General features: G+C 34.7%; 1 protein-coding gene across 5 annotated transcripts; it reads right to left on the reverse strand.

Annotated features, from left to right (window-relative positions):
• Window positions 1-368: 368 nt before the first annotated feature.
• On the reverse strand, window positions 369-19,670 carry LOC132299354 (alpha-N-acetylglucosaminidase). Of its 5 annotated transcripts, none has more exons than XM_059795897.1 (19): window positions 19,222-19,670; window positions 17,798-17,871; window positions 16,689-16,900; window positions 15,042-15,163; window positions 12,986-13,071; window positions 11,569-11,663; window positions 11,284-11,365; window positions 10,482-10,588; window positions 8,743-8,773; window positions 7,595-7,712; window positions 6,511-6,561; window positions 4,714-4,823; window positions 4,453-4,555; window positions 3,879-3,977; window positions 2,752-2,862; window positions 1,940-2,187; window positions 1,197-1,434; window positions 870-948; window positions 369-769 (listed from the first exon to the last, which is right to left on the reverse strand). In XM_059795897.1, exons 1-19 carry the CDS (start codon window positions 19,501-19,503, stop codon window positions 534-536), a joined length of 2,484 nt encoding a protein of 827 aa, XP_059651880.1. In that variant the 5' UTR covers window positions 19,504-19,670; the 3' UTR covers window positions 369-533. The 5 variants fall into 5 exon arrangements, with proteins under 5 accessions (XP_059651880.1, XP_059651882.1, XP_059651884.1 ...); XM_059795899.1 differs by having other exon boundaries at window positions 17,425-17,884; window positions 19,222-19,349; XM_059795901.1 differs by lacking the exon at window positions 17,798-17,871 and having other exon boundaries at window positions 19,222-19,321.
• Window positions 19,671-22,505: the final 2,835 nt, after the last annotated feature.

Below are 22,505 nucleotides of genomic sequence, written 5' to 3' on the forward strand. Positions count from 1 at the left end.
GTAATTCACATTTGCTAGAATTTGTTGGAAGAGAGACTCTCCCCAGACCCCTTTGTAGGGGCATTACATCTAATAGACATCTGAAAATAAGGAGAAGATCAATTTTACCCTTCAATTGTCACCATTGTTTTAAAAAGCTATACTTCTTCTAAGTAAACCTCAAGTCAAGTCACCTGAACCAGGACAATTTGATCATTCTCAAGTCAAATAAGATCAGTGCACTTGAAATTCTGCAGACTGGATGTTTGTATCTCAAAGCTTCATCCCCTGTTCCACAATGGTTTAAAATTGTTTTTGTTTCTCTCCTCTTTTTACAATTCTTCCTTTTGATCAAATTTCAATAATAAGATTAACGGAAACGAGAACCCTTAAAGTAAACCCTGATTGATTTCCATTTAACACGCAAAGTGAATGTTTTTCACCTTATGCTGTCACCAACATCAGTCGTTTTATCAAAGTGGTGAAATTTCACAAAATCAGAACGTCTGAATGTTCTACATATTCATTTATTCACAAAAAATCTGCTCAAGTCTTTAGCTGAAATACTTCTCATAAAGAGCATTTGAGATTGCTAGGGCATCTCCTTGAGCCTTCACTGGGTAAAGTGTGGTATCTGCTTGCCATTTGTTTGAAAATGCTATCCATTCTTTTCTCCATTCCTCCAACTTGAAGGGCTCATTTTGTCTCAAGCTCTTCAACAAATGAGTGAAATATTTTGAGGCTCGTGGCAGATAGTAGTCTTCTAACAGTCCACTCCAGAACTTGTTTGCTGATCATAGACCGGTTAAAAACATAATATTACACCAACAGAGAAGCATGAAAGTCAATTGATCAACAATAAGTCCCACATTTTGAGAAAGTCAACTTACCATAATCATGAAGTTGACTCTGAATGGAATTTGTAGTATCAAACCACATTGTAACTTGTGTTCTTGCATTCCACTCATACTGAAGCAATTAGAGGGAAAAAAGGAATGGTAAAACATGTGTGTGTATACTGTATATATACAACTGCTGATCGAACAAAGAGAATATTAAATAATTCACTCGTGTTATATCTGTTAATTTGCCACATAAAACCCAGTGTTACACATTCTATTAAATTTCGATATAAATCAGAAAAGTTAACACACTAAGTTGTGCTATTTTGAATTAACCTGCATAAAGTACTGAAGGAGAAATTATTTCATGTGCACCTGACTCATCTCGCTAGGATTTAGGGCCAGTTTTTTTGCACTTTCGAGCCAAGTTCCAAGTAGAAAACTATCATCGGCGGCAAGAAGTTTATCAGTGTCCTTAATGAGCTGTAGGAATTTCTGGCTTTGAGAACTCAAAGCTTTTGCATCCTTGTCCTGGAAAGCAGTCACTGCATCCAAATACACCTGGTTTGCTAGCTTTGACAGTACTTGTCTAGTTAAGTCAACCAAGTCATACCTGTCAATTTTATGAACATATTAGTAATTTTTTTTTATAATAAAAATCTGTGGTTTTTTTCCTTATAATTTTAGAAGATGTGGAATCTGAAGTAGACAGTCTCTAGGCCAGATTTGTAAGATAAAAGTCATCATCACATATAGATCCAGTGCAAATGTAACTTAGCAGCACACAAAGAGCTTAATCAAACATGCCCCTAAGTTGTTTCATCATACTAATTTTCGGGTTTTTGTGTGTTTAAGTCCGTTTGTACTCTTCGAGATATCTCTCTCTCTCTGTAGTTTGTTTCTTAGGTTCTGTTCCCTGTGAAAAAGAATGTGTAACAAATATTTCATACAGAGTGCAGTCATATCTGCAGTAATCGAGAAAAACATAGAAAATTATGGGCTTGTTTGGTTCAGTTTTAGACCCTATATTACCGGCATGTGTTCTAGTAAGTCAGAAGAAATAAACCAGAAGGAGTGTTGCTGGGTTTTAAACATACAATTACAATTTAGAGTTTTACCTATACGTGAGGCTTCCAGCAAGATCGCTTCCCGCATCAAGGAACAGCCGCAATGCCTTGATGACGTCATGGTTAGAATACCATAAATGTGCTTGAGGTAAGGGGGACCTTGTTTCACTGAAAAGGAATCTTCTGTGTCCGTGTGGTTGAAAGAGCTTTTGCAGCTGGTTTTGTTCTGATATTTCAGAACTGGTGTTTGGGGATGGATCCCAATCAGGAAATTTAACTATAAAATCATTGTTATGGTCCTGTGACAAATTGATTGAAAAAAAGAAAAAAAAAAAATGAAAAAGAGTTATCTGTTAGTGTTAAGGAAAACCACAGAATTAAAAATGAAACACCCTTTAGTTCTTAACTAAAAAACCTAGTAAAGTTAGAGCACAATATAATATTGCATCTTATTTAGGATCTAAGAAGGAATTCCTTAAAGAATACAACTAACTTATCCTATGTCTTGATAGAGTTTTTAAGAGGTGGTAATATTCCACGAGATGGGTTGCTATTTTACATAGCCAAGTACAACTTCTACCTTTCACTATGAGAGAGAGAAGCTTTCACATATCAACTGTAAAAATTATTTATAAATTAATTAAGTGCGTTCTTCAATTATCCTCTTAACATATTTTTTCATTTAATACTGGATGAATAAGTCACTGTTTTGTTAAAATTAGTGATTTAGATCCTCTAACCTTCTAGAAAAGATGCAATTGTAGACTCGATCTACTGGACATGTACGGTATATGATATATAAGTGAATGACAGAAACACCAGAATTCATTCAAAACAAAATAATAATAAAACAAAAAACGTACAGCAATTCCATCTGTACAATTGTAAACTGTGCGGTGTAGAATTTCCCAAGCTGCCTCAACTTGATGAACTGCTTTACCATAACGTCTACGAGAGTAGGTTTTCAGCCATTCCTGCAAGAGTAATACCCCATTTCAGAACATCTACAACCACGATCGAGTAAAACAAGTTGAATGGGAAAATAAACAAAATGACACAGAGGCAATTCATCATGGCCTTTGGTTCCTTGATCCAACAACCACCATTCATCATTATTAAGCTAATAGTTGGTGGTTTTCTGAATAATATTCCCGTATTTTCATTTTACTTGGACTCTCTGACTTCAGTTTAATCATAAAATTTGAGCTGCATTAGGTTACCCAGCTGGATAGGATTACGAGAATGCCGAATGAAAATGACATGGGCCAAGCGTTAACAAAGGCCCAAATATAATTATTCATTAAAATATTAAATTTGAAAGGGTTGTAATTTTGAGAAACGAATAACTTTTACATCTTGAGACATTGTGTAAGCATAAGTTAATAAACTTGTGAGTCAAAAATGGTTGCAGCTGCTATTAATCGTATTCATGAATTATATGTAAATCTAAACAATAACATAAATGAAAAATGTAGACTAAACTAACAATGAAATGAAATGAAATATTTCTAAATTAGATGATAATTAATGCTCCAAAAGGTCCTTAGACTTTACAAAGGCATTCTTGCACATAAGGCTACATGATAAAACAATCTCTCCATGAGTAAGCATCTCTTTTGAAAAGCACTTGAGAGAATACCTCAGTTCTACCATGCACAGCCCTCAGCAGCAAGAGCAACATATAAATGACTTAATTATAAATCTGAATGGTGGTCACCATATTAAACATCTCAATGAGTAAACATTCTTATAACCATCAGTCATCGACAAAGTAGCAGTTGCAATGTGAGATAAAATTTTCTGGATGTAGTCCCAGACACCTCATATCTTTGTTAAATAATAATACTAGTGACTGTGCCCTTGTCAAATACGCTAGAAGTAACAGATTACCTTGCCCAGAGTAAGAAAGAAAATGCCAACCATAATTCAAACAGAAAGAAGGTAAAGTTCTCCAACATGTATTCATTTTCAATTAGAGAACTTCAATTACCTCAACCTGGACTTTATCAGATCGAAATGCCATTTCAGACATCAGCTCATAGACAACTGGATTTTGTTCTATTCCTTCCATGCACATGCCAACACCAACCTATGAGGAACATGGACAATTAGTAAGCTACATAGCTGAGCACTTGAGCTTAGCAAAGAATGTAAAAAGAGATGTCCAAAGAAGACAATGATATTTCTTATACTTTCTAAACACAAAGCTCTCTGATATTTTACATAGACAAATGATCTATAGAAGTAAACAATAAAAGACATCAAAACATTATCAAATGGCAGTTCTCTTGTAGCAATTTTCATTATTTCTGTCACAGACATACGCTGAGATCACATAATCCTATCAGGTACTAAATCATTTGTAGTCATCTACAAATTGATGACAATCTAACAACTTAATAGTGTTTGGATGAGGAACTTTAAAGTTCCCGACATGTTCAAAATGAAGGAACTAGTTTAGGCTTCATTGTCAGACATACTATAGCTCTTGCTGATTTCAGAAGAGTAGAATGCATGCACCCAGGACAACTTATCATACATAATAGTTATAACTCATAGCATACCATGGTCGAATTCTCACTGACACGGGCATCAACTGGACCTGAAGCAATTGCATCCAATATGCCATACATTTCAATATTTCCACCAAAGTTGTGCAGCATACACCTTATTTACATTAGAAATTGTACATTATTAAACAGACTATTTAATTTCAATAGAACTGATGGACAACAAACAACTAGAAGACATTTCCTGAAGATTGAAAGTCTTAAAATACATTGAATTGTGGCAACTCTTGATGGAACTATAGAAGATGTGACTACCAAATATAAGGAGTGCCATAAAATTGAGACGATGCCTTCCATATGGGTACAACATCAGCAAATAGATCAAGAACTATCATCCTCCCAAATGGAACAGAATGTAGAAGTGCCTGTCAAATATAAACTAAAAAATCAGTAAAATTCATTGTAAGAAACAGCAAATGCATGACAACACATAAGCATGTGTGTATGGGCAGTATTTTTGCAAGTGAGAGAGTGACTAGAATAACACAGAAATTACTAAATCAATGACTAATTCAGAAATATCAAATAACTCGGGGCCTAGTTATTTAGAACAGACGTAGACATTAACAGAACAAGAGGATCGGGTCATTGGATCACTGTTAAACCAAGGGAACAACTATTTCGCAAGTATATAGTTTAAACTATAGAGAGAGAAAATATATGAAAAGAGTTGCATAGTTACTTAGATCAGACGCAGACATTAACAGAACAAGAGGATCGGGTCATTGGATCACTGTTAAACCAAGGGAACAACTATTTCGCAAGTATATAGTTTAAACTATAGAGAGAGAAAATATATGAAAAGAGTTGCATAGTTACTTAGATCAGACGCAGACATTAACAGAACAAGAGGATCGGGTCATTGGATCACTGTTAACCCAATGGAACAACTATTTCCCAAGTATATATAGTCTAAATTATAGAGAGAGAAAATATATGAAAAGAGCTGTAAGGAGTTAACAAGAGTTAATATTATTTCTGTTTTATTCTTTAGAATACTAAAAGTTTACCCAGCCCATAGCTCAAGTGCTATCTCCTTTCCAACCACAGGGGAGGTTGAGGGTTTAAGTCCTCACTGGGGCAATAATAAGTGAATGTCTGCGTGTGAGTTTGGTGTGCGTTTTAGCTACCAGAAGAAACTAGATATAGTAAATTTTCTTTTATGGAGTAATGCATATGTATACGCATGAATGTATGTGTTTTTTTTTAAAAAAAATGGCACCATACTATGCTTATTTTTCGGCCATGTGTATTTATTTATATGTTGATATAATAAAATTATATTAGGGATCATTGCTTGAGCAATGGTAAAAAAATTGACTTGCCAAGCATGAGACCACAAGTTCAACTATGAGGGTTAGCTAATTTCTGCAAATAATGCAAATAATTTCTTCTAGCACCTTGAATTAGTTGAATAACACTTCATATTTCACTTGGCTCATCATAAATTTTTTATTTTTTATTTATGTATTCCTAATATTATCCATATCAATTTTATCAAATCACCTAAACAAAACCAAGACAAATACCTAATGAGCACCTAAGGTATTGCCCTGGGTGTTCATTAATAATTTGGATCAGCTATACTAATATCTATTAGTTATATCACAATACAGCATGCCTCAAAGCATGATTAGACAGAAACCTTTAACATGCTGCAGCAATTATGGATGTAAAGAAGCAATGTAGCATATAAAGACAATGCGCATTCTTCTCACCATATAATATGCTGCAGTAATGCCAATGCATCTCTTGAAGGAGCAATTATCATTAGTAACAGTTCATGTAATAAAATGGTATAAGTTATATATCAAAGTTTACCAGGGCAACTGCCCAGGAACCTATTTTAGTGGGAGGGTGTCAGGTAGCCTCGTTTACGTATATTAACAGCCATGAAACAAGCAACCAACAAAATAACATAACCTTAGATGGAAATTCAATAAGACAAATGGCAGAGTTTACTATTTGAACTTATAAAATGAAATATGACTGCACTGGCAAGGAATTAGAAAGATAACATGATAAGAATTTCTTTCTTAAGGTAGTGCATACTTTCATTTGTGGTGGCTTCCAGAATGATGAGTCTGATGAGAATAGCCAACCCTGCACATTAGTAAATCAGTCAACAGTGTCATTGTATGTATCATAGAGCATAAAACCAAAGCCGTAGTCTGTGCGGAGACTTGTGAATAGGAAGGTTTAGGACAGAAATCCTATCTACCTTTCTGAAGACAAGTGCAACCATGCTGTAAAGTGGAATGGTGTGAAGAAGATAATAAATACATTCATTAATTCATATAACACAGAAGAGTCCGTAAGATAAAATTAATCTACTAATTAAGAATGTGCAATGCTTGTCATATATAGAAAGAAGAAGAAGAACATAATGTATCCCTCAATTTCATATGAGGCTGTTCACAGATTTCGGAAATAAATCAGGCTGGAAACTATCTAGTTCAAGGCATATTATCTTTAGTTTCAGATGTGTCTTTTATGCTTAGTCTATTTTCTCTCTCTTTTTTTTTTTTTTTTGACAAGTTATATCAGAAGACACCAACCCATGTACACAGGACTTGAACAGAGCTATACAATATGCTAGATCTCCCAAAAACTCTATAAAAGAATCTGTCAAAACTGAAGATTTTCCACTGACAAAAAGGGAAAGGAGGGATCAAGATTAGGTGCATAACTCTTCAAATAGGCAACTCTACCTTGTTAAAGGTCCACATGTTTTTTTTCCCCGCCAAGTACTCCACCAAATTGGAGCTCCCTACTAAACTGCTCTAACTCTCCTCACTATTGACCCTTCCTAACTGTCCACCACCAAGTGTCGCAAAATTTCAAACACTGATCACCAAGACATCAATATCAATCGTATAATGACTGGATATAGATGCGACCTTGTTTAACCAATATATTATTAAGTTGTAATACTCAATTCATGGAGATATTACAAATTCAAATACCAGAGGGCAAGGACAAAACAGCTAAATCACACATCAGATGCATTTGAATGCGAAGACATGAGGTACCACTTTGACACCATCAAGGAAGACAAGGAAAGCAGAGCTATAGCAGAAGCAGCCATAAAGAATAGAGTCGTGGAGCATGTGAGTGTGGAGAGTGAGGAACATACCTGCATTAGCCACACAGCATCCTCATCCGCTTTGGACATTGCTTTATAAACGGCAGCTCCAAGAGTTGAGATATATGTCGGATCACTTGTAGGTGGGGAGTTCTCATTGAATGTATCACTGTTACATATGTTAACGCGTAATTCAATATTTCATGTGAACAATGCAAATGAACAGTTGAGAAAGGAAAAACGCAGCTCAAAAGAAAATACAAAATGAAATGTGAACAAAGATCATTTTATCATACAATTGTTCAGAAATATATAGTGAAGGACAGGAATATTTCAACTAATTGATACAGCACAATGAAAATTACAAAGGATATACAAGCACAATAAGCAAGTCAAAACATTAACAAAGCTCATCTAATACAAGTGGGCAAAAATGTAACATATTGATATTCAGCATGGTGAACGTTTTGAGCCAAACCCATGACAATATTGATAGATTAACAAGCGCTTTTACTGTAAATTCACTGAAGAGTTAACAACGGTAAATTAAGATGTGTTCAAGTCCAATCGAGAGAGAGAGAGAGGGAGGGAGGGAGGGGGGGGATATAATAGAATGTACAAGAAAAACTCAATTATATTGGCAATAAAAAGTAGACTCTATTGTTTAAAAGAAGAAAATAATTGGGCAAGTAAAATTATAATATACAAGTTTTTGTCATCTCAGATATTATTAATTATGATAGAAATTTTTTAAATCCCCCGTGGGTGCAAGATCTTTAGAAAAACACCATGACAATGAAGAATAAGGATTGGGTTTAACTAGGTCTTCTGAAGAATAGTTGAGACCATATTAAGAATTGGTAGAAGGGGGTTAAGGTTATAATTAATAGATCAATTCTAATCTTGGTACAACCAAGTTTAAGCAACACCAAGCAAAAACATATACAACTTATAATTCCCCAAATTAGAAGACAAAAGATACAATTACACAAGCTTAGGGCCCATCCAAGCCCTAAGCTAATACCAATAAAGCTAAGTATAAGGGGGGCATAAGATATTGGAAATAATAATTTAAAAATCCTGTAAGGCCATAAAAGAAAAATTGTTACTTAAATGTGAAAATGTAAAGGAACATGAGCTCATAAAACATGCTTCAAGATGGCAAGTTATATTAATAAAATTTAAATAACCGAAATTACCAGTTGTAAATGTTGGTGACATCCCCGTATTCTGCCGTATTTGTACAGAAGATGAAACAACAAAGTAGTCAATGAATCAAATAAAAGTGGAGATAGAGATATAATCTTATGAGGAAGATCTTTTGTCAAGAAATCAGACACTTCTTTTTAAGTCTTAAGCAATCAAGCAATTAATATGACACAGTCAAAAGAAAGAGAAAATGATGCATCAATGTCAAATTCATTAACTAAAAACAAATTTATGACTTCAAAATTGAACACACTTTGCGTAATTGAAAATTAAGAAATAATGATAGTATTAAAACTGCTTTGACCATTTTCAAATATCTTAAAAAACCACCAAGATTTACTGAATGATGACAAAGGCTGTGTAAGTCTACGAGTATGTTGGTGCAGAAAACAGATAAACCCAATGGCAAATATGAAGAAATAATCAAGAATGCGATATTTCTAAAGAAAAAACTGAACAATAATAAAGTTTGGTGTTCTCATTACCCAAAGGAACATTTCATTACTCATTCTCAAGGAATAGAATGACAAGGCTTCTTATACATTCTGTTTAGGTAGAATTTATAGCAATAAATAACGCAGTGTTGCCTCAATAAAATAAGACATTAGTACCCCTACTTAAGCAATTCACTTGACAGAATATGACTTTTAAATAAAAATAAGGCCCTAATAGTAGTCTACAATAAGGGAGTAAACATAATGTTAACAAAACAGATAGGATTTATTTTTTTAGTGGCTTCACTTGACTTGGCTACACCTCTTTAATGCAACTGTATAAACTTCTCCTGGTTGGCTCGGATGAGAAGGTCCTTATAAATTCAGCATCCAGTTCTGGGGTCAATCTTCTTCAACGACTCCTCCGCATTTTGTGTAGTTTAACAAAGCCATATTTATCTAACCACTTTGCCAAGAACCATTTGTACAGGTTGCCCCTCCTAGACTTACCTCTTTTAGTCCAGAAAGAGATCTTCCATAAAACCTAATTCCCTTTTCTGAAAATGATCAATCAAGCTATCTGTGGTTCTCAACTTTCTCAACGCATTTTTCATCTCACATCCTGATCTTACAAAAAAATAATTTTTATTTTTTTTTATAAATCTCCCTGAAGTTACTATATTCCTTTAGACCTAACATTATTATTTAATTTTCATTAAATAATTTCTCAAATGAATTTTCCACCTTTCACCAAGATCTGCAGATCATCATTCATGATGCAATTTAAAATCTCAGCTTTCCTGTTCCTTAACTTAGCAAATCTATATATATTCTTTCTCCCCATTCTTTGTACGAAATTTAGAACAAATATAATCATATGCTTCATATATAACATCTCTTACTCCATATTTAGCATCAGCTTCTTTCTTTTTCACACTCACACTACAAATGAAAATGATTCACAAGTGGATTACATATGCATGTATACAAAACATACTATGCAAGTGTGTACGCATGTCTGCAGGTAAAACTATGTTCAGATGCATATGATGTGTGCCTATCTATACATAATTACATATACAAGTACCAAAATTATGCTCACCAATTCCATAGAGACTATAATGAACATGAATACATACCATTACAGCAATTCAAAATTACGTTTTTACATATTTCCATTTCATTACCCCAAGAATCAAATGATTTTCAATGTCAAAACCATCAAACAATAGGGAAATCTTCACGCTTTGTTAATTTTACTCAGAACTCAGGTAACTAACAGACTGGTAGCGAACCTTTAATTTGTCTCTTAATAAAAGCCTCTCCAATTTCCACAAATAAAGGATCAGAAGGATCGAGAAGGAAAGTACAACACCACCGAGGATCACCATCAACAGTGTTCCTAAGATGAAGGAGAAATGGGAACTTCAATTTGTGGATAACATACGAGAAGCAGAAAAATTTCAAGCTTCAAAAATAAAATAAAATTTCAGCAGGGGATGTTAGCAAGAAGATGACCCAGAAACTACAGTATTTACATAAACCTTAAAATAAATATAAAAGCAAAAATTGGCACAAAATATAAAATGAAATACGGTATTAGAAGTCCAATTCATGGTAGATATTATGTTCTTTTTTTATTTATTTATAAGTAAGTATTCAATGAAGAGCAACCAAAAGGGGGGCGCGGCCCAGAACAACTGCACAAAAACTATAGCCTCAAGCTATCCACAAAAGACAAAAGAATCTCCATAGATTTACAATTAGAACCCTGAACCCAAAAGAATCTTACTGTTTCCTTTTTCTTCTATTGGGAAACTTTATTGAAAGCAATGAAGATTTTTTATTTTTTATTTTTCCAGAAAGTAGGCAATGAAGATTAGGGTGTGATAATATGATCACAATGTATTGTAGGAATGCATTGTTAAAAATTTGCAGCACCACGAGTGCAATATTACAACTTGTAAATTTGAAACATGAAAACAGCCCCAACTTCTTAAGAACAACAATACTTCCAAAAAGATAAAAAAAAAATGAAGTGACTTTTTTTATAGAATAAAGAAAATATAGGCACATCAAAGAGCAAAAGTGGAATACCAGTCCCCAAGTCTACTTATATTTGCAGAAGGAAATATCTCTTTCAGTACCGCTGGCACGTTCCCAGAGAATGATGGCAGTACTAGAAAGAGAAAAAGGAAAAATCTCTGATCAGACAAGTCATCAAAATAACGAGGAAGTTCATTAGAGAATTATATGCCCCTTTAATCAAATTTTAAATTGTGTAAAGAGATATGTAAATTGTCAATGGATAATTCTGTAAAACATAAGGAGTCACAGAAACCATTAAGGAAAGGTCCTTTCAGTACTGAAGCTGAATCATACCTGGAGTCATGCCCAACTCTATCATTCGAGATAAAATCTGTTTCTGCAACACCAACTGTTGATCCAACCAATTTTGTGACAAAGGCCCACCCCACCTGTGATATGATGAATGTTAGAATATAAAAGACAAAAGCAAAAATACAGGGCAAAGTGATATTATCATCGTGGGAACAATATATAGAGGGAGGGGTAGGTATGACTATGTGGGTCAATTTTTATTGTTGACAAAATATGCAAGTATCCAGACAAGAAGCAATGGCTTATGTAGCTCATCAAGAAAATATAATAAAATGCACTTCATGAATTAAAACAGAAACAAATAAAGTCTCACTTCTTTTCATACATATAATATCCACAAGGGTACATCTTAAACATCAATACTTTAATAAGTAATAACCAAACGATAATCATGTGGAACAGCAAAAAAGAGTACAACAGTGGAATTAAGATCTCAGGAATTCAAGAATGATCGGCTGTCCTATCTTCCATCTCATTAATCAACCCCCGGACAACAAAAAGTGAGATTCTCGTTTAAATTCCAATATTGACTAATTTGAGATGAACACCAAGTGCATTTTCAGTTTAAAAGGGTGGTGAGAATGCCAAAATTGCATAATGAGAATTTTCCCTCCACAGCTATCTTTTTATGATACAGTAGTACACTAGTGATTTTCTTCTTTTCTCTTACATTTTGGAATGTATTCTATTGTAGCTACATCTTTGAAATTTAACACCATTTTCATTTACTGAAGGAACTTATGCTACGTTTGGTGTGCAGGAATGGAATGGAATGCAAGTGGGAATGAAATAAGAATTGGAATGGAATGGAATGGCCATTCTCATTCTATTTTTTGGTTGTAAATATGAAATGTGTAGGAATGGAATGATAATAACCATTCTAGTGTTTGGTGGGACCAATTTAAAATTTAGAATGGAATAAAGTTCAAATTGAGTTCTCCAAAATATCTCTCTTACTAATAAATAAATTAAATTAACAAAATGACATTCTTCTATAATTTTTTTTTAAAATAAATGGTGGCAGTGGCGGCGGTGGAAAGTGGTAGTGGTGTTGGAAGGCGGCGGCGGCAGCGGCAATAGTGGAAGGCAGCGTCGGTGGTGGTAGTGGAAGGCGGCAATGGTGTTGGTGGAAAGCGGTGGCAGTAGTGTGGTGGAAGAAGATTGTGGTGTAGGTGACGGTGGTGGAAGCCAATGGAGGTGACTATGGTGGTGGTGGAAGGCAGTAGAAGTGGCGGTGGTGGAAGGTGGTGGAAGCCTTCATGATATATACTATTAAACTAGATGCAATGAAATGTAAATTGAATTATATATATATGAACTCTCAAATTACAATTTCTACTTGAAAAAGAATATGTTAGACATATATATAAATATATATATAAGAATCACATATGCATACCCGTGCAAATTTCCCATGCGCGCCCAGGCAAGAAAAGCAGGTCCACCAAAGAAATCATTCAAATCTTGCGCACTAATATTAAAATCCTGCTATCAGAAAGTAAAAATTAGAAGGATAGAATTGAACTTGGAGCGACCCCAAGTAATTCGGAAAAGGCTTGGTTGTTGTTGTTGTTGTAGAATTGAATTTGGAAGTACTCATTTAGAGCATTGAGTGAGGCTGTAACTTAAACATAAAATTAACCCAACGCAGAATAGCATGAATAAGCTTGAGGGGTGGACCACTGTAGGGATTCGGTTTTTCAAAACCCTAGAAAATAGATCTAATTATAGACACTAAGTTTTAGAAAATTTACAGTCCCCCTCCCCCCAACGAAATATTAAAACATTTACTTCTAAATGGTGTGACCCCTCTCAATATATTAGCAATTTTGTGTATATCTAAGAAAAATATGCTAGATGTATTTTTGCATCCATGACTTACTGAATATAAAATCCATTTGCTATATAAGTAAATCTTAGATCTTCTTGCATATTAAAAAATTATACTGGTGCTTTGTAAAAGAAAATTTTATATTATAGTCTATTATATATATATATATATATATTTGTATTTTAGCCTGGCCCCGAAACCAAGAATTCCAAGGTCCCATGGCTTGAGTGGCCATTACAAAAATAAAATAAAAAAATAAAGCTAGCCTTACACTCTGAACATTGCAGTTGGATTATATAATTATAATGTGATGGGATTTGATATTTCACTTAATGACGTCCTTAAAAGAAGCCAGACACAAAGTTTAAGCTCATTTACACATCTACGTAGGCTTATAGGCTTACTATTAGTAACTTTTAAACACTGAAGAGAGGATCGTGGAGGACAAGTATGACTACTTTCGTGGTCATTACAATTTTCAACAGGATATATTACATATCAAGCCAGAACTGAAGATTTTTAATATATTTAGACACCTCATTCAAAGAAAGCTACGCTGAAGTCCGAATTCACCAAATCTGACATCAATAAAGATGTCTTTGCTATTAGAATGATGCAAATTGTGTTTATCCATGTCATAAAATGATGGAGAAAATAAACTTAGCACAGAATGCAAGTCAATATAGTGAATCTACATTTGTCAAAACAAAAGGAAACCCTTTAAGTGATAATTTGATACCAAATAAAAACAAAATAATACAAATAATACAACACTGTTCATTTCACACTGAAATGACAACACGAGTTCCAACAAGTTCTGTGAATATAAAGGGGTAACTGCCTAGCAACAAAATAAATGATATCACAAATAGCTAACGAACCTAAATATTTTAAAGAGTGAAACTCCTTCTAAGATAAGAAAAAAAGTTTGGAATACATATAAATACAAATACATCGTATAAGTTCCAGTGCCGTTCACACTTCAAACACACATACTATGTAACAAAAATACATTAGAGGGGTCATATTTTTAACATTTTGTTTTCTTTCATTAGATGTGATTTCTATTTTAGCTACTATAGAAATAGGAATATGGTTTTATGCTACATCTCAAAGTTCTTTCTGTTGCTTTCAGTTTTAACTCTATTTCTACCATTGAAAATATGCCTATTTCCATCTTAGACCAGCCTCATCTTGAAACATTTTTTCTCTCTACTCTCAAGCATATAATATGCCAATGCATACCATTTTGCAGTCGGATGGTTCAGGGACAACAACTTTTACAAATTACAAAAGCAATAATCTAGCAGAGACAAGCCCTGCCAAGGAGAATCCAGGCTCAAAATAGAACAGACTCGACATATATTGACCATTATTTGTTGGACAGAGACGCAAATTCAATAATTATGACTTATCTGCATACTATCCAGCAACATTAGATCTCATTTACCAATAGATAAAGAGACATGTAATTTTTTTGCATTCCAGCAATGTATCTTGAGCTAAAATTTACAAGCACTCTAATTTTGAGCTCTAACATGGTACAAGACTGCTTTGTAGGCTTGTAGCAGATAAGAGACTGGTGAGCATATCAAAATAGATAGCAGTGGATATATTTGCTTACCGAGAAAACTTTTTTCCAAATGGCTTCTTGACCTGTAAATGCCAAAGGCAGGTTAACTCCTTGAAGAGCCATCCAATCTATCTCCTTCTCCCACCTTCCCCAATCCCACCAAACATATGAATCTGAAAATAAGATGATGAAATTATGTTTTCAGTATATATAATAGCTATTGACAACAGCATCATTAGAAAATGTCAAAATCAAAATATCAATAAAGTTGGCATTTTTCCCCTTTCGATAACCTGACAATAAAAAATAAAAATAAAAATTAATAGATAGGTTCTTCCTTTTAACAATTTACAACTGGTGAAAACAAAAAATTGGCAGAAAACACAAACCAGCAAATATTATATGTTTTTTTAAATGTTATTGTGATGTTGTGTTCCGAATTTTGTTCGGCTCGGGTCATGCTGCGACCCGGTCCACCCGAAATGTGGGCTTTGTGTGGGCCCGGTTGACCCAACTTTTCTCTTGCGGGCCGTGGAACCCCTTTTAGACTCTCTTATAGCCCAGTATATAAGGGCATTTAGGGTTTAGGGTGTGATAATGTGAGAACACTAAAAATTGCAGGAAAGAGAGTGAGAAAGAAAGCTAGGGTTTGGGGGATGAAACTTGTAATCTCTTGTTTTTTGCATCGTGAATTCTCTCGCCGGATCTTCACCGTGGACGTAGGCTTGCTTTAAGCCAAGCCACGTAAATCTTTGTGTTCTTTGTGTGTGGCATGTTTACTTTTCTTTCATATTTTGTGATTATTTCTTGGTTCGCAGCTGTTTGTTGTAACATCATCACTAGTTAAAAGTCCCATGCCTTCATTGAAGATTAAATTTTGACAGCCTAAAATGTCTTAACATGAATTATGTCTACTATATAATTGTATTATTGGACACTAGTTACAAAGTCATTGTATTATTGGACATGCGCGTGACAAGATTATTTCGTAATTCAAGTATTTGTGTCTGCTATATAATTGTAAATAAAGCACTCTCATTATATTCCTTTAGTTACATTATTACTTCAAAGTGAGTGAAGTGCACATATTGAACAATTTATGCTACATGAAAGTTTTAATATACTAGGAAATATAAGAAAAATGTTACATGTATGAACACTCAACCATGCCCAGGACCATAGATTTAGAGATTTGATCATTCGGATGCTTAGAAAAATGATACACATACCCAAGCCTGTGTAACATAGGCTGGAAGAATGGTTTTAATAAGTAATTGTAGTCATGCTTGCTTCTTTTCTTTGAGTAGAATAAGTGAAGGTAGCATGAACTTTAATAATTAAAGTTTAATAGAGAATAATCTATTATCAGAAAAAATAAGATAAAAATGCATTTTGATGAAACACACGCAGAGATTTCCTCGGAGAAAAGAAAAAAGAAAGGAACTGCAGGAAAATACAATGTCACAAAAAATAAGCTAGGAGCGACTAACGAAGCATAAGACTCAAATAGTGGAGGGGATCAGTATCCACAGTTGCATCATAAAGGCAGTTGTAACATAGATTCATTTTTTTTGGTTCAGTTTAGGTAATGACAGGAGAGAATGATTAAATTATGCAATGGTTTTCAATGCATACCATCTACCCAAGATAAGAATGATAACTAATTAAAGGAAAGGGTCAGGAAGATTTAGTGCTTACAACTGGAAGTAACAACATTTTGGTAATAATTCCACTGGACTGGACGTAGAATCGTAACTCCCTCATCTGAAACAAGAGGCAATGCTCCAGGCTTGGGGACAGAAATTATCTGAATGCCACCCGTCTTGTCCCATGAAACGTGAACACCACACCAATATTTTAAATACCAATGCAGGCCAGATGCAATTTCAACTGCTGTAGTGCCTTTTATCCTAGAGAAAAGCGTAACATCAATAATTTCTGTAACCATGAACTAAACATCTCCTTATTTGTTCTTTTGGGAGAATTTGATATTAATACAAAGTTTCCAACTACTGGACCTACCTTTTTTTGTGTGTGAAAAATAGTAACAATAACTAGACAGAAGTTAAAGTATGTCTTCTATCAGCACTTAGTAGTAGTTTATTTTAAACATCTGAATTTCTGTTATCTCAAACAAGGGTAAGGGTGCAAATATCTGGGATATCAAGAAAGTAAAAAACCAGCAGACTTAAGATCACTGCAATCAGGGACCAATGAGTGGCTACATTTCTACAACCTCTGTTTAATATCACAAGTTTAAGCATCTAAACTAAAGTCAGATGACTAGATGCTAATATCTCGTAGAAATTAACAGCTCCAATGTGCCTCAAATAGAACTTAAATCAGGAGTAGCATTGAGTTAGGTCTTAGGTTGAATATTGCTTGGCAAAAAGATAGAAATGTCAAATCATGAGAAGTAAAATCAATTCCATACCACAATTTATGCTGATGCATCTAACAGTGAACCCATTTTCAATTGTTGCTATCACCATAACATGCTACATAAAACAAAAAGGACGCATCAAAGACCCAAGTTGCTCTAAAGAAGTTTGATATGCTTCCAAGAACCAGGTATGTCCACACTTGCTACATGAGCAAAGAGAACTAGAAGAGAGTTACAACATATCTAATTTTGGAATTATCTATACCCACATCCATCTCAATACTCAATCGACCGAACATAAATATAATATATATACACACATATATAACGTACAAAGATTTTGCTGATGTTTGAAAGTCTCTAGGAAGATTGGACCGTGAAGAAAATAGCAATTTAGTCCATGCAGAAATCAAATTCTACATACATTATCTCTGGTGCATTCCTGCCTGAATTCTTGTAATTGGTTATCTGAAAGCAACTGCGTCCACCACAACCATCCTAGTATTTGAAACTGAAAACAGTTAACTAATTAAAGTAGCATCGTATCAATACCATCACTCTCAAACTTAAAAACAATTGAAAAGACAATAGTATCTCACCAACCAAGAATGTATGAGAAGTTACTGATCAAAAATAAAAATAAATACAATATAATATAATTAAAGAAAATTATCCACAGCTTGACTACTAAAGCCTCAGAACATAGAGAAGTTTACAAATGCTTCTCATTTCAAAACGACCAGTGATTATCCCATCACAGGAATTGATTGTGCCTCAGGAAGAGAGGTCACATTTCAGAAGCGATGAAGTCCTTTATGAGCAATCTTTTTTCAATATTTCTTCACATGTTAATTGCAAAATATGCAGGTTATATTCTTGGCATTTATATGCTGTTTGTTAATAGGAATTCTATTTCTTTGTGTAGTAATTGTTTTGGATTCCTTTATATATACTCCACAAGAATGCTTATTTTTCTATCTAAATATTTAACGCAGGTACCACTATACTAATGAAATATGAATTTGTACCTTACTCAGTAACGTGTTACTGATCTTCCCAATGTAAATTAATAAGAGCGGAAAGGTAAAAGAAAGAAAAAAAATGGTGAAGCACAACAAATGGATTGCTTTCTAGAAATAAAGGCACCTTTCAGATAACATTTCAATGAGTACCTACATTGTTTTCAAAGAAAAAAATGCTAAACTTTTGCTCTCAATGTCAAGTACTACCAATATGCCAGTTAAACAATACCCAAGTGAAAAGTTTAAAATCTCAGTCACAGTAACTCTGCTCCCCACAACATTTTTTATTTGCTAACTACATTTCAGTGATGACTCTGAACATATAAGTAAAAGACAAGAAGTAAAAACCTTTGATCAATAAAATTTTCAATTATTAGAAACCAAGAAAATAAACAAATTACAAAACACACACGCCCACAACTAAGCAGTCTAAAGTGCTTTTTTGATAAAACTAAAAATTAAGTAATAAAAAATTTTAAGAGATGATTATTAAGTGCGGAAGTTTATAAGTATTAACAAAAATAAAGATTGTTTCATATATTTTTGAATTTTAAGTGTTTAGCATTCAGTGGTAAGCAATATTCAAATTACATTATTAAACGCAATTAATTAGATAATATTAGTGCTTAAACCATTCAGAATTAAATACTAAATTGGGTTATCAAATAACATCAAATTGTAATTTCTTTTCTATGACTTCACTTCTATAGACAATTAAGCAGAGCAAAACCCAGAAATTGAATCATACCAAATGTAATCATGCAACAAGGAAACAAGATAAAACGAGTCAAACCCAAGATTGAGTAATCCAAGAAGGTGATACTACCTCAGAGACGATCTTAAATTCAAAACTGGACAAATGGGTAGGAAGTAATCTTTGAAGAACAGCTTTGGCTGCTGATACTTGTACGGATGGAGATGACCGTTGGCCGTTCAAACGTCTGTATAGAGCCTCCATAGCATCTGGCTCTTCTGGTGATGGTGAAGAAAAAGGTATCAAAAGAATCAAAATAAGAAACAAAAATTTCGAATTATACATGCTTTGGTTCCGATTTTGATTGTTGTTGTTCTCAGGAGAAGAGTTTGAGACCGGAGTTATATCCTCCATTTTGGTAAACTTCGACCAATGGACCAGATCTCCAATGTAAAGACGATGGTCAAAGCTGTAAAACCATCTTGTATGACTAAATTGGTGTGCACGTGTGACGCCGGCTTTGGACTATCAGGTGGAATCGTGTGGCAGGTTCGGATTCCCAAGTCCTACTTAATTCGATGGAGTCCGAATATCAAAAATATAAAAAAAAAGTAAAGTGCAATTGACCAACACGGCTTACAGCTTTGACCATCGTCTTTACACGTGCACACCAATTTAGTCACATCGTCTGAACTATAATTTGCCCCCTTAAACTATTGAATTTGGTGCAATTGACCCTAATGTCACATCTCCGGCCAATTGGTGTAAACGAAAATAGTAAAAGACAATTTTACCCTTATAAAAGCAACCTTATGACCATGGTGACATGGAGGGGAGCTTCAATCAATGACAGACATACCCACGCTGAACCATGCCATGCAGCTTCTCCGGCGACGGCAAGCCATTTCATTAACTGAGTCGTATATGCGCTATGGGTCGAGCACCTTAATCACGAAGCTTCAACGGCATCAATGGTGGTCGCGAGACAAGAACAACGACTGGTGTGATTCAGTGCTTGCCGGGTTCTAAAATCAATTCAACCTCTCCGCCGGGAACTCCCAGTCGTCCCAACACGGCTTCTGGGCAGGAGCATTCAAGACGTTCGAAAAGCCAACAAGCGGTTTCGCCTTTTCCTCACGATCTCTGTTGTGATGGTGCAAACAAAGGTCCTGTAATTGATTCCACCCGATTAAGAAAAATTAGTCAATCAAATATGCGACAAAATGGGTTCATTCGGCGATGGAGCCATTAGTTATTCCGGCGGCAGTGAAGCAGAAGCTGAAGCCGAAGAGGTGACAATGGCTGCGGGTTTTGATCTACACTACGAGACAACCACCACCACGAACACCAAATCCAAAGCCCAAATTGAAAGCCAAGAACGCACAGCACGACCACCGGTCTTGATTTGCAGGTGGTTACCAAATCGTCCTCAATAAATCGATCTGCTGCAGTGGTGACCACTGCCGTTCCATCCCGCCAAGCCGCGCCGCGTTGCAATCTCACAACCGAGCTTCTTCTTCCATCGCCGGTCAACCCTCACCGGACGAGCTCTTCACAATCGACCCTTCCATCGTGGACGAGCTCTTCACAGCCGTTCCATCCCGCTGAGCCGCGCCGCGTCACAATCTTACAATCGAGCTTCTTCTTCCATCGCCGGTCAAACCCTCACCGGACGACCTCTTCACAGCCGACCCCTCCATCGCAGACGAGCTCTTCACAGCCGACCCTTCTTGCTCGATTTTGGTTTTTTTTTTTTTTTTTTTCATTTTTTGGATTGTATATTGTGTTTGGGCTTTACTTAGGCCTCGTTTGGTTGCGGCTCAAGCACTATCCCGGATTAGACAATAATAAGGGTACATGTGTCATTTGATTCACTTAGCTTAAAGGGTTGTATGGTCATTTAAAAAAATTTGAATAGTCACGTGACCGCTCATGTGCGTCTTTACGGTCAAATTCAACGGACTTGTCCTCGGACGGGGTTAATTGCACCAAATTGGTTAGTTCAAGGGGGTTATATGTCAAATTAATAGATCAGGGGGGTTTTCTGCTTTATGGCCAATAGTTGAAGAGGGTTTTTTGCACTTTACTCTATAAAAAATAAAAGAAGAAGAATTGAAAAAGATCGAGTCCGAACAGTGAAGGTTTTTTATAATGGAATTCAAATTTGGCCGTTTCATCCCTGCAAAACAAATAAATAAAAATCTAATCAACTAAACACATTGGTTTGAAAAATCAATTAAAATATAATGATGTTAGTTAGTGATGTTTCAATTGAAATTGAAGTGCACTCGGTCGACTCTAAGAAGTCAACAAAATGAGTTAAATTATCAATAAAATTTTAAAATCAAAATCTTCAAAATCAAAAAGTTATTTATTTCCTGATTAGTTTTTTACTTTAATAAATTTATTTTTTTTCATATTTATTTAGGGAGCTGATATTTGGCACCCCATATTTAACCTCATACTCTCCATTTCTTAAATTTAATAATTGAAATGACTAAGTTGTCCTTCTTTCCAAATAAATTTGGGTCTAACTCTTCAAAGGATCATATTTGCATAATAATGTGACTTAAGGAATGGATTGTCAAAGTGATCAATTTTCTTTTAGGCTTAGCTTCAAATAATGCTTGCTTTGCCAACAATTAACGTAATGTATTTTTTCATAGTTGACGAAAAAATTCCGATAATCAATTCAATGGTCTTGGGTCTCCTGGAGTGGTCAATTTCTTTCTCATCTCTCTTTTTCAGTCCATTGATTTTCTGTATATGTTTGGTGAGATGCTGTATAAAATCAATATGAATTTGGTAGTTGTATAATTGATTGAGAAGGAAGATGAAATAAAGTAAGAGATGAGTACACGAAACAAAAGGAAGGGAAAGGATTATGACATCTCCTTCCAAGTACCAACTGATAAAAGATTTGTATACAGATGGTCTAAAAGACCAAATAATTATTATCCACAAAATCACTTATAATTCCATTAACATCCATTCTCAGACATAATTACTTCAAACCACTTGTTTTTTCTTTGTCCCAATCAACTGTTGAAAGCTATGAGATTTTTGTCCTGAAGTTCCATCCACAAGTGTTTTTGTATACTTGATTTAATTTTCACATGTTACTAAAAAATTTAATTTATACATCCACATGCTTTGTGATGGTTGCCCATTAAGAGCAGCTTCAAGTTCCAACTCGGGCCCGCTGTCGTGATTTGGGCTCATTTTGGCTACCCAACTGCTTCATTGTGAATCGTTAAATTTGGGTTAATAGGAGAAAAATGGCAACCCTGTTAGTGAGCGCTGACTTGCCATGCGGGCCTGCCTATATTTTCTTTTTCTTTTTTTAAATTCTGGCCCAAGTTACTGTTTAGTCCAAATTTTGAATTTTAAGGGTATATTTGGCTGAAATAATACCA

This window comes from Cornus florida, unplaced genomic scaffold (assembly GCF_030987335.1).
Source record: "Cornus florida cultivar Cherokee Brave unplaced genomic scaffold, ASM3098733v1 CherokeeBrave_3.0.0_Hap2_Chr03, whole genome shotgun sequence".
In the NCBI taxonomy this organism is placed as follows: domain Eukaryota; kingdom Viridiplantae; phylum Streptophyta; class Magnoliopsida; order Cornales; family Cornaceae; genus Cornus; species Cornus florida.

What these genes read in the sequence shown, in the direction of transcription:
- LOC132299354 (XM_059795897.1), bottom strand. Translation starts at nt 19,503, where the DNA reads ATGGAGGATATAACTCCGGTCTCAAACTCTTCTCCTGAGAACAACAAC. An exon ending in AGAGTTGGGCATGACTCCAG is followed by an intron (nt 11,366 to 11,568) that starts GTATGATTCAGC and finishes TTCTCTTTCTAG; the next exon opens with TACTGCCATCATTCTCTGGG. An exon ending in GAGTCAACTTCATGATTATG is followed by an intron (nt 770 to 869) that starts GTAAGTTGACTT and finishes GTCTATGATCAG; the next exon opens with CAAACAAGTTCTGGAGTGGA.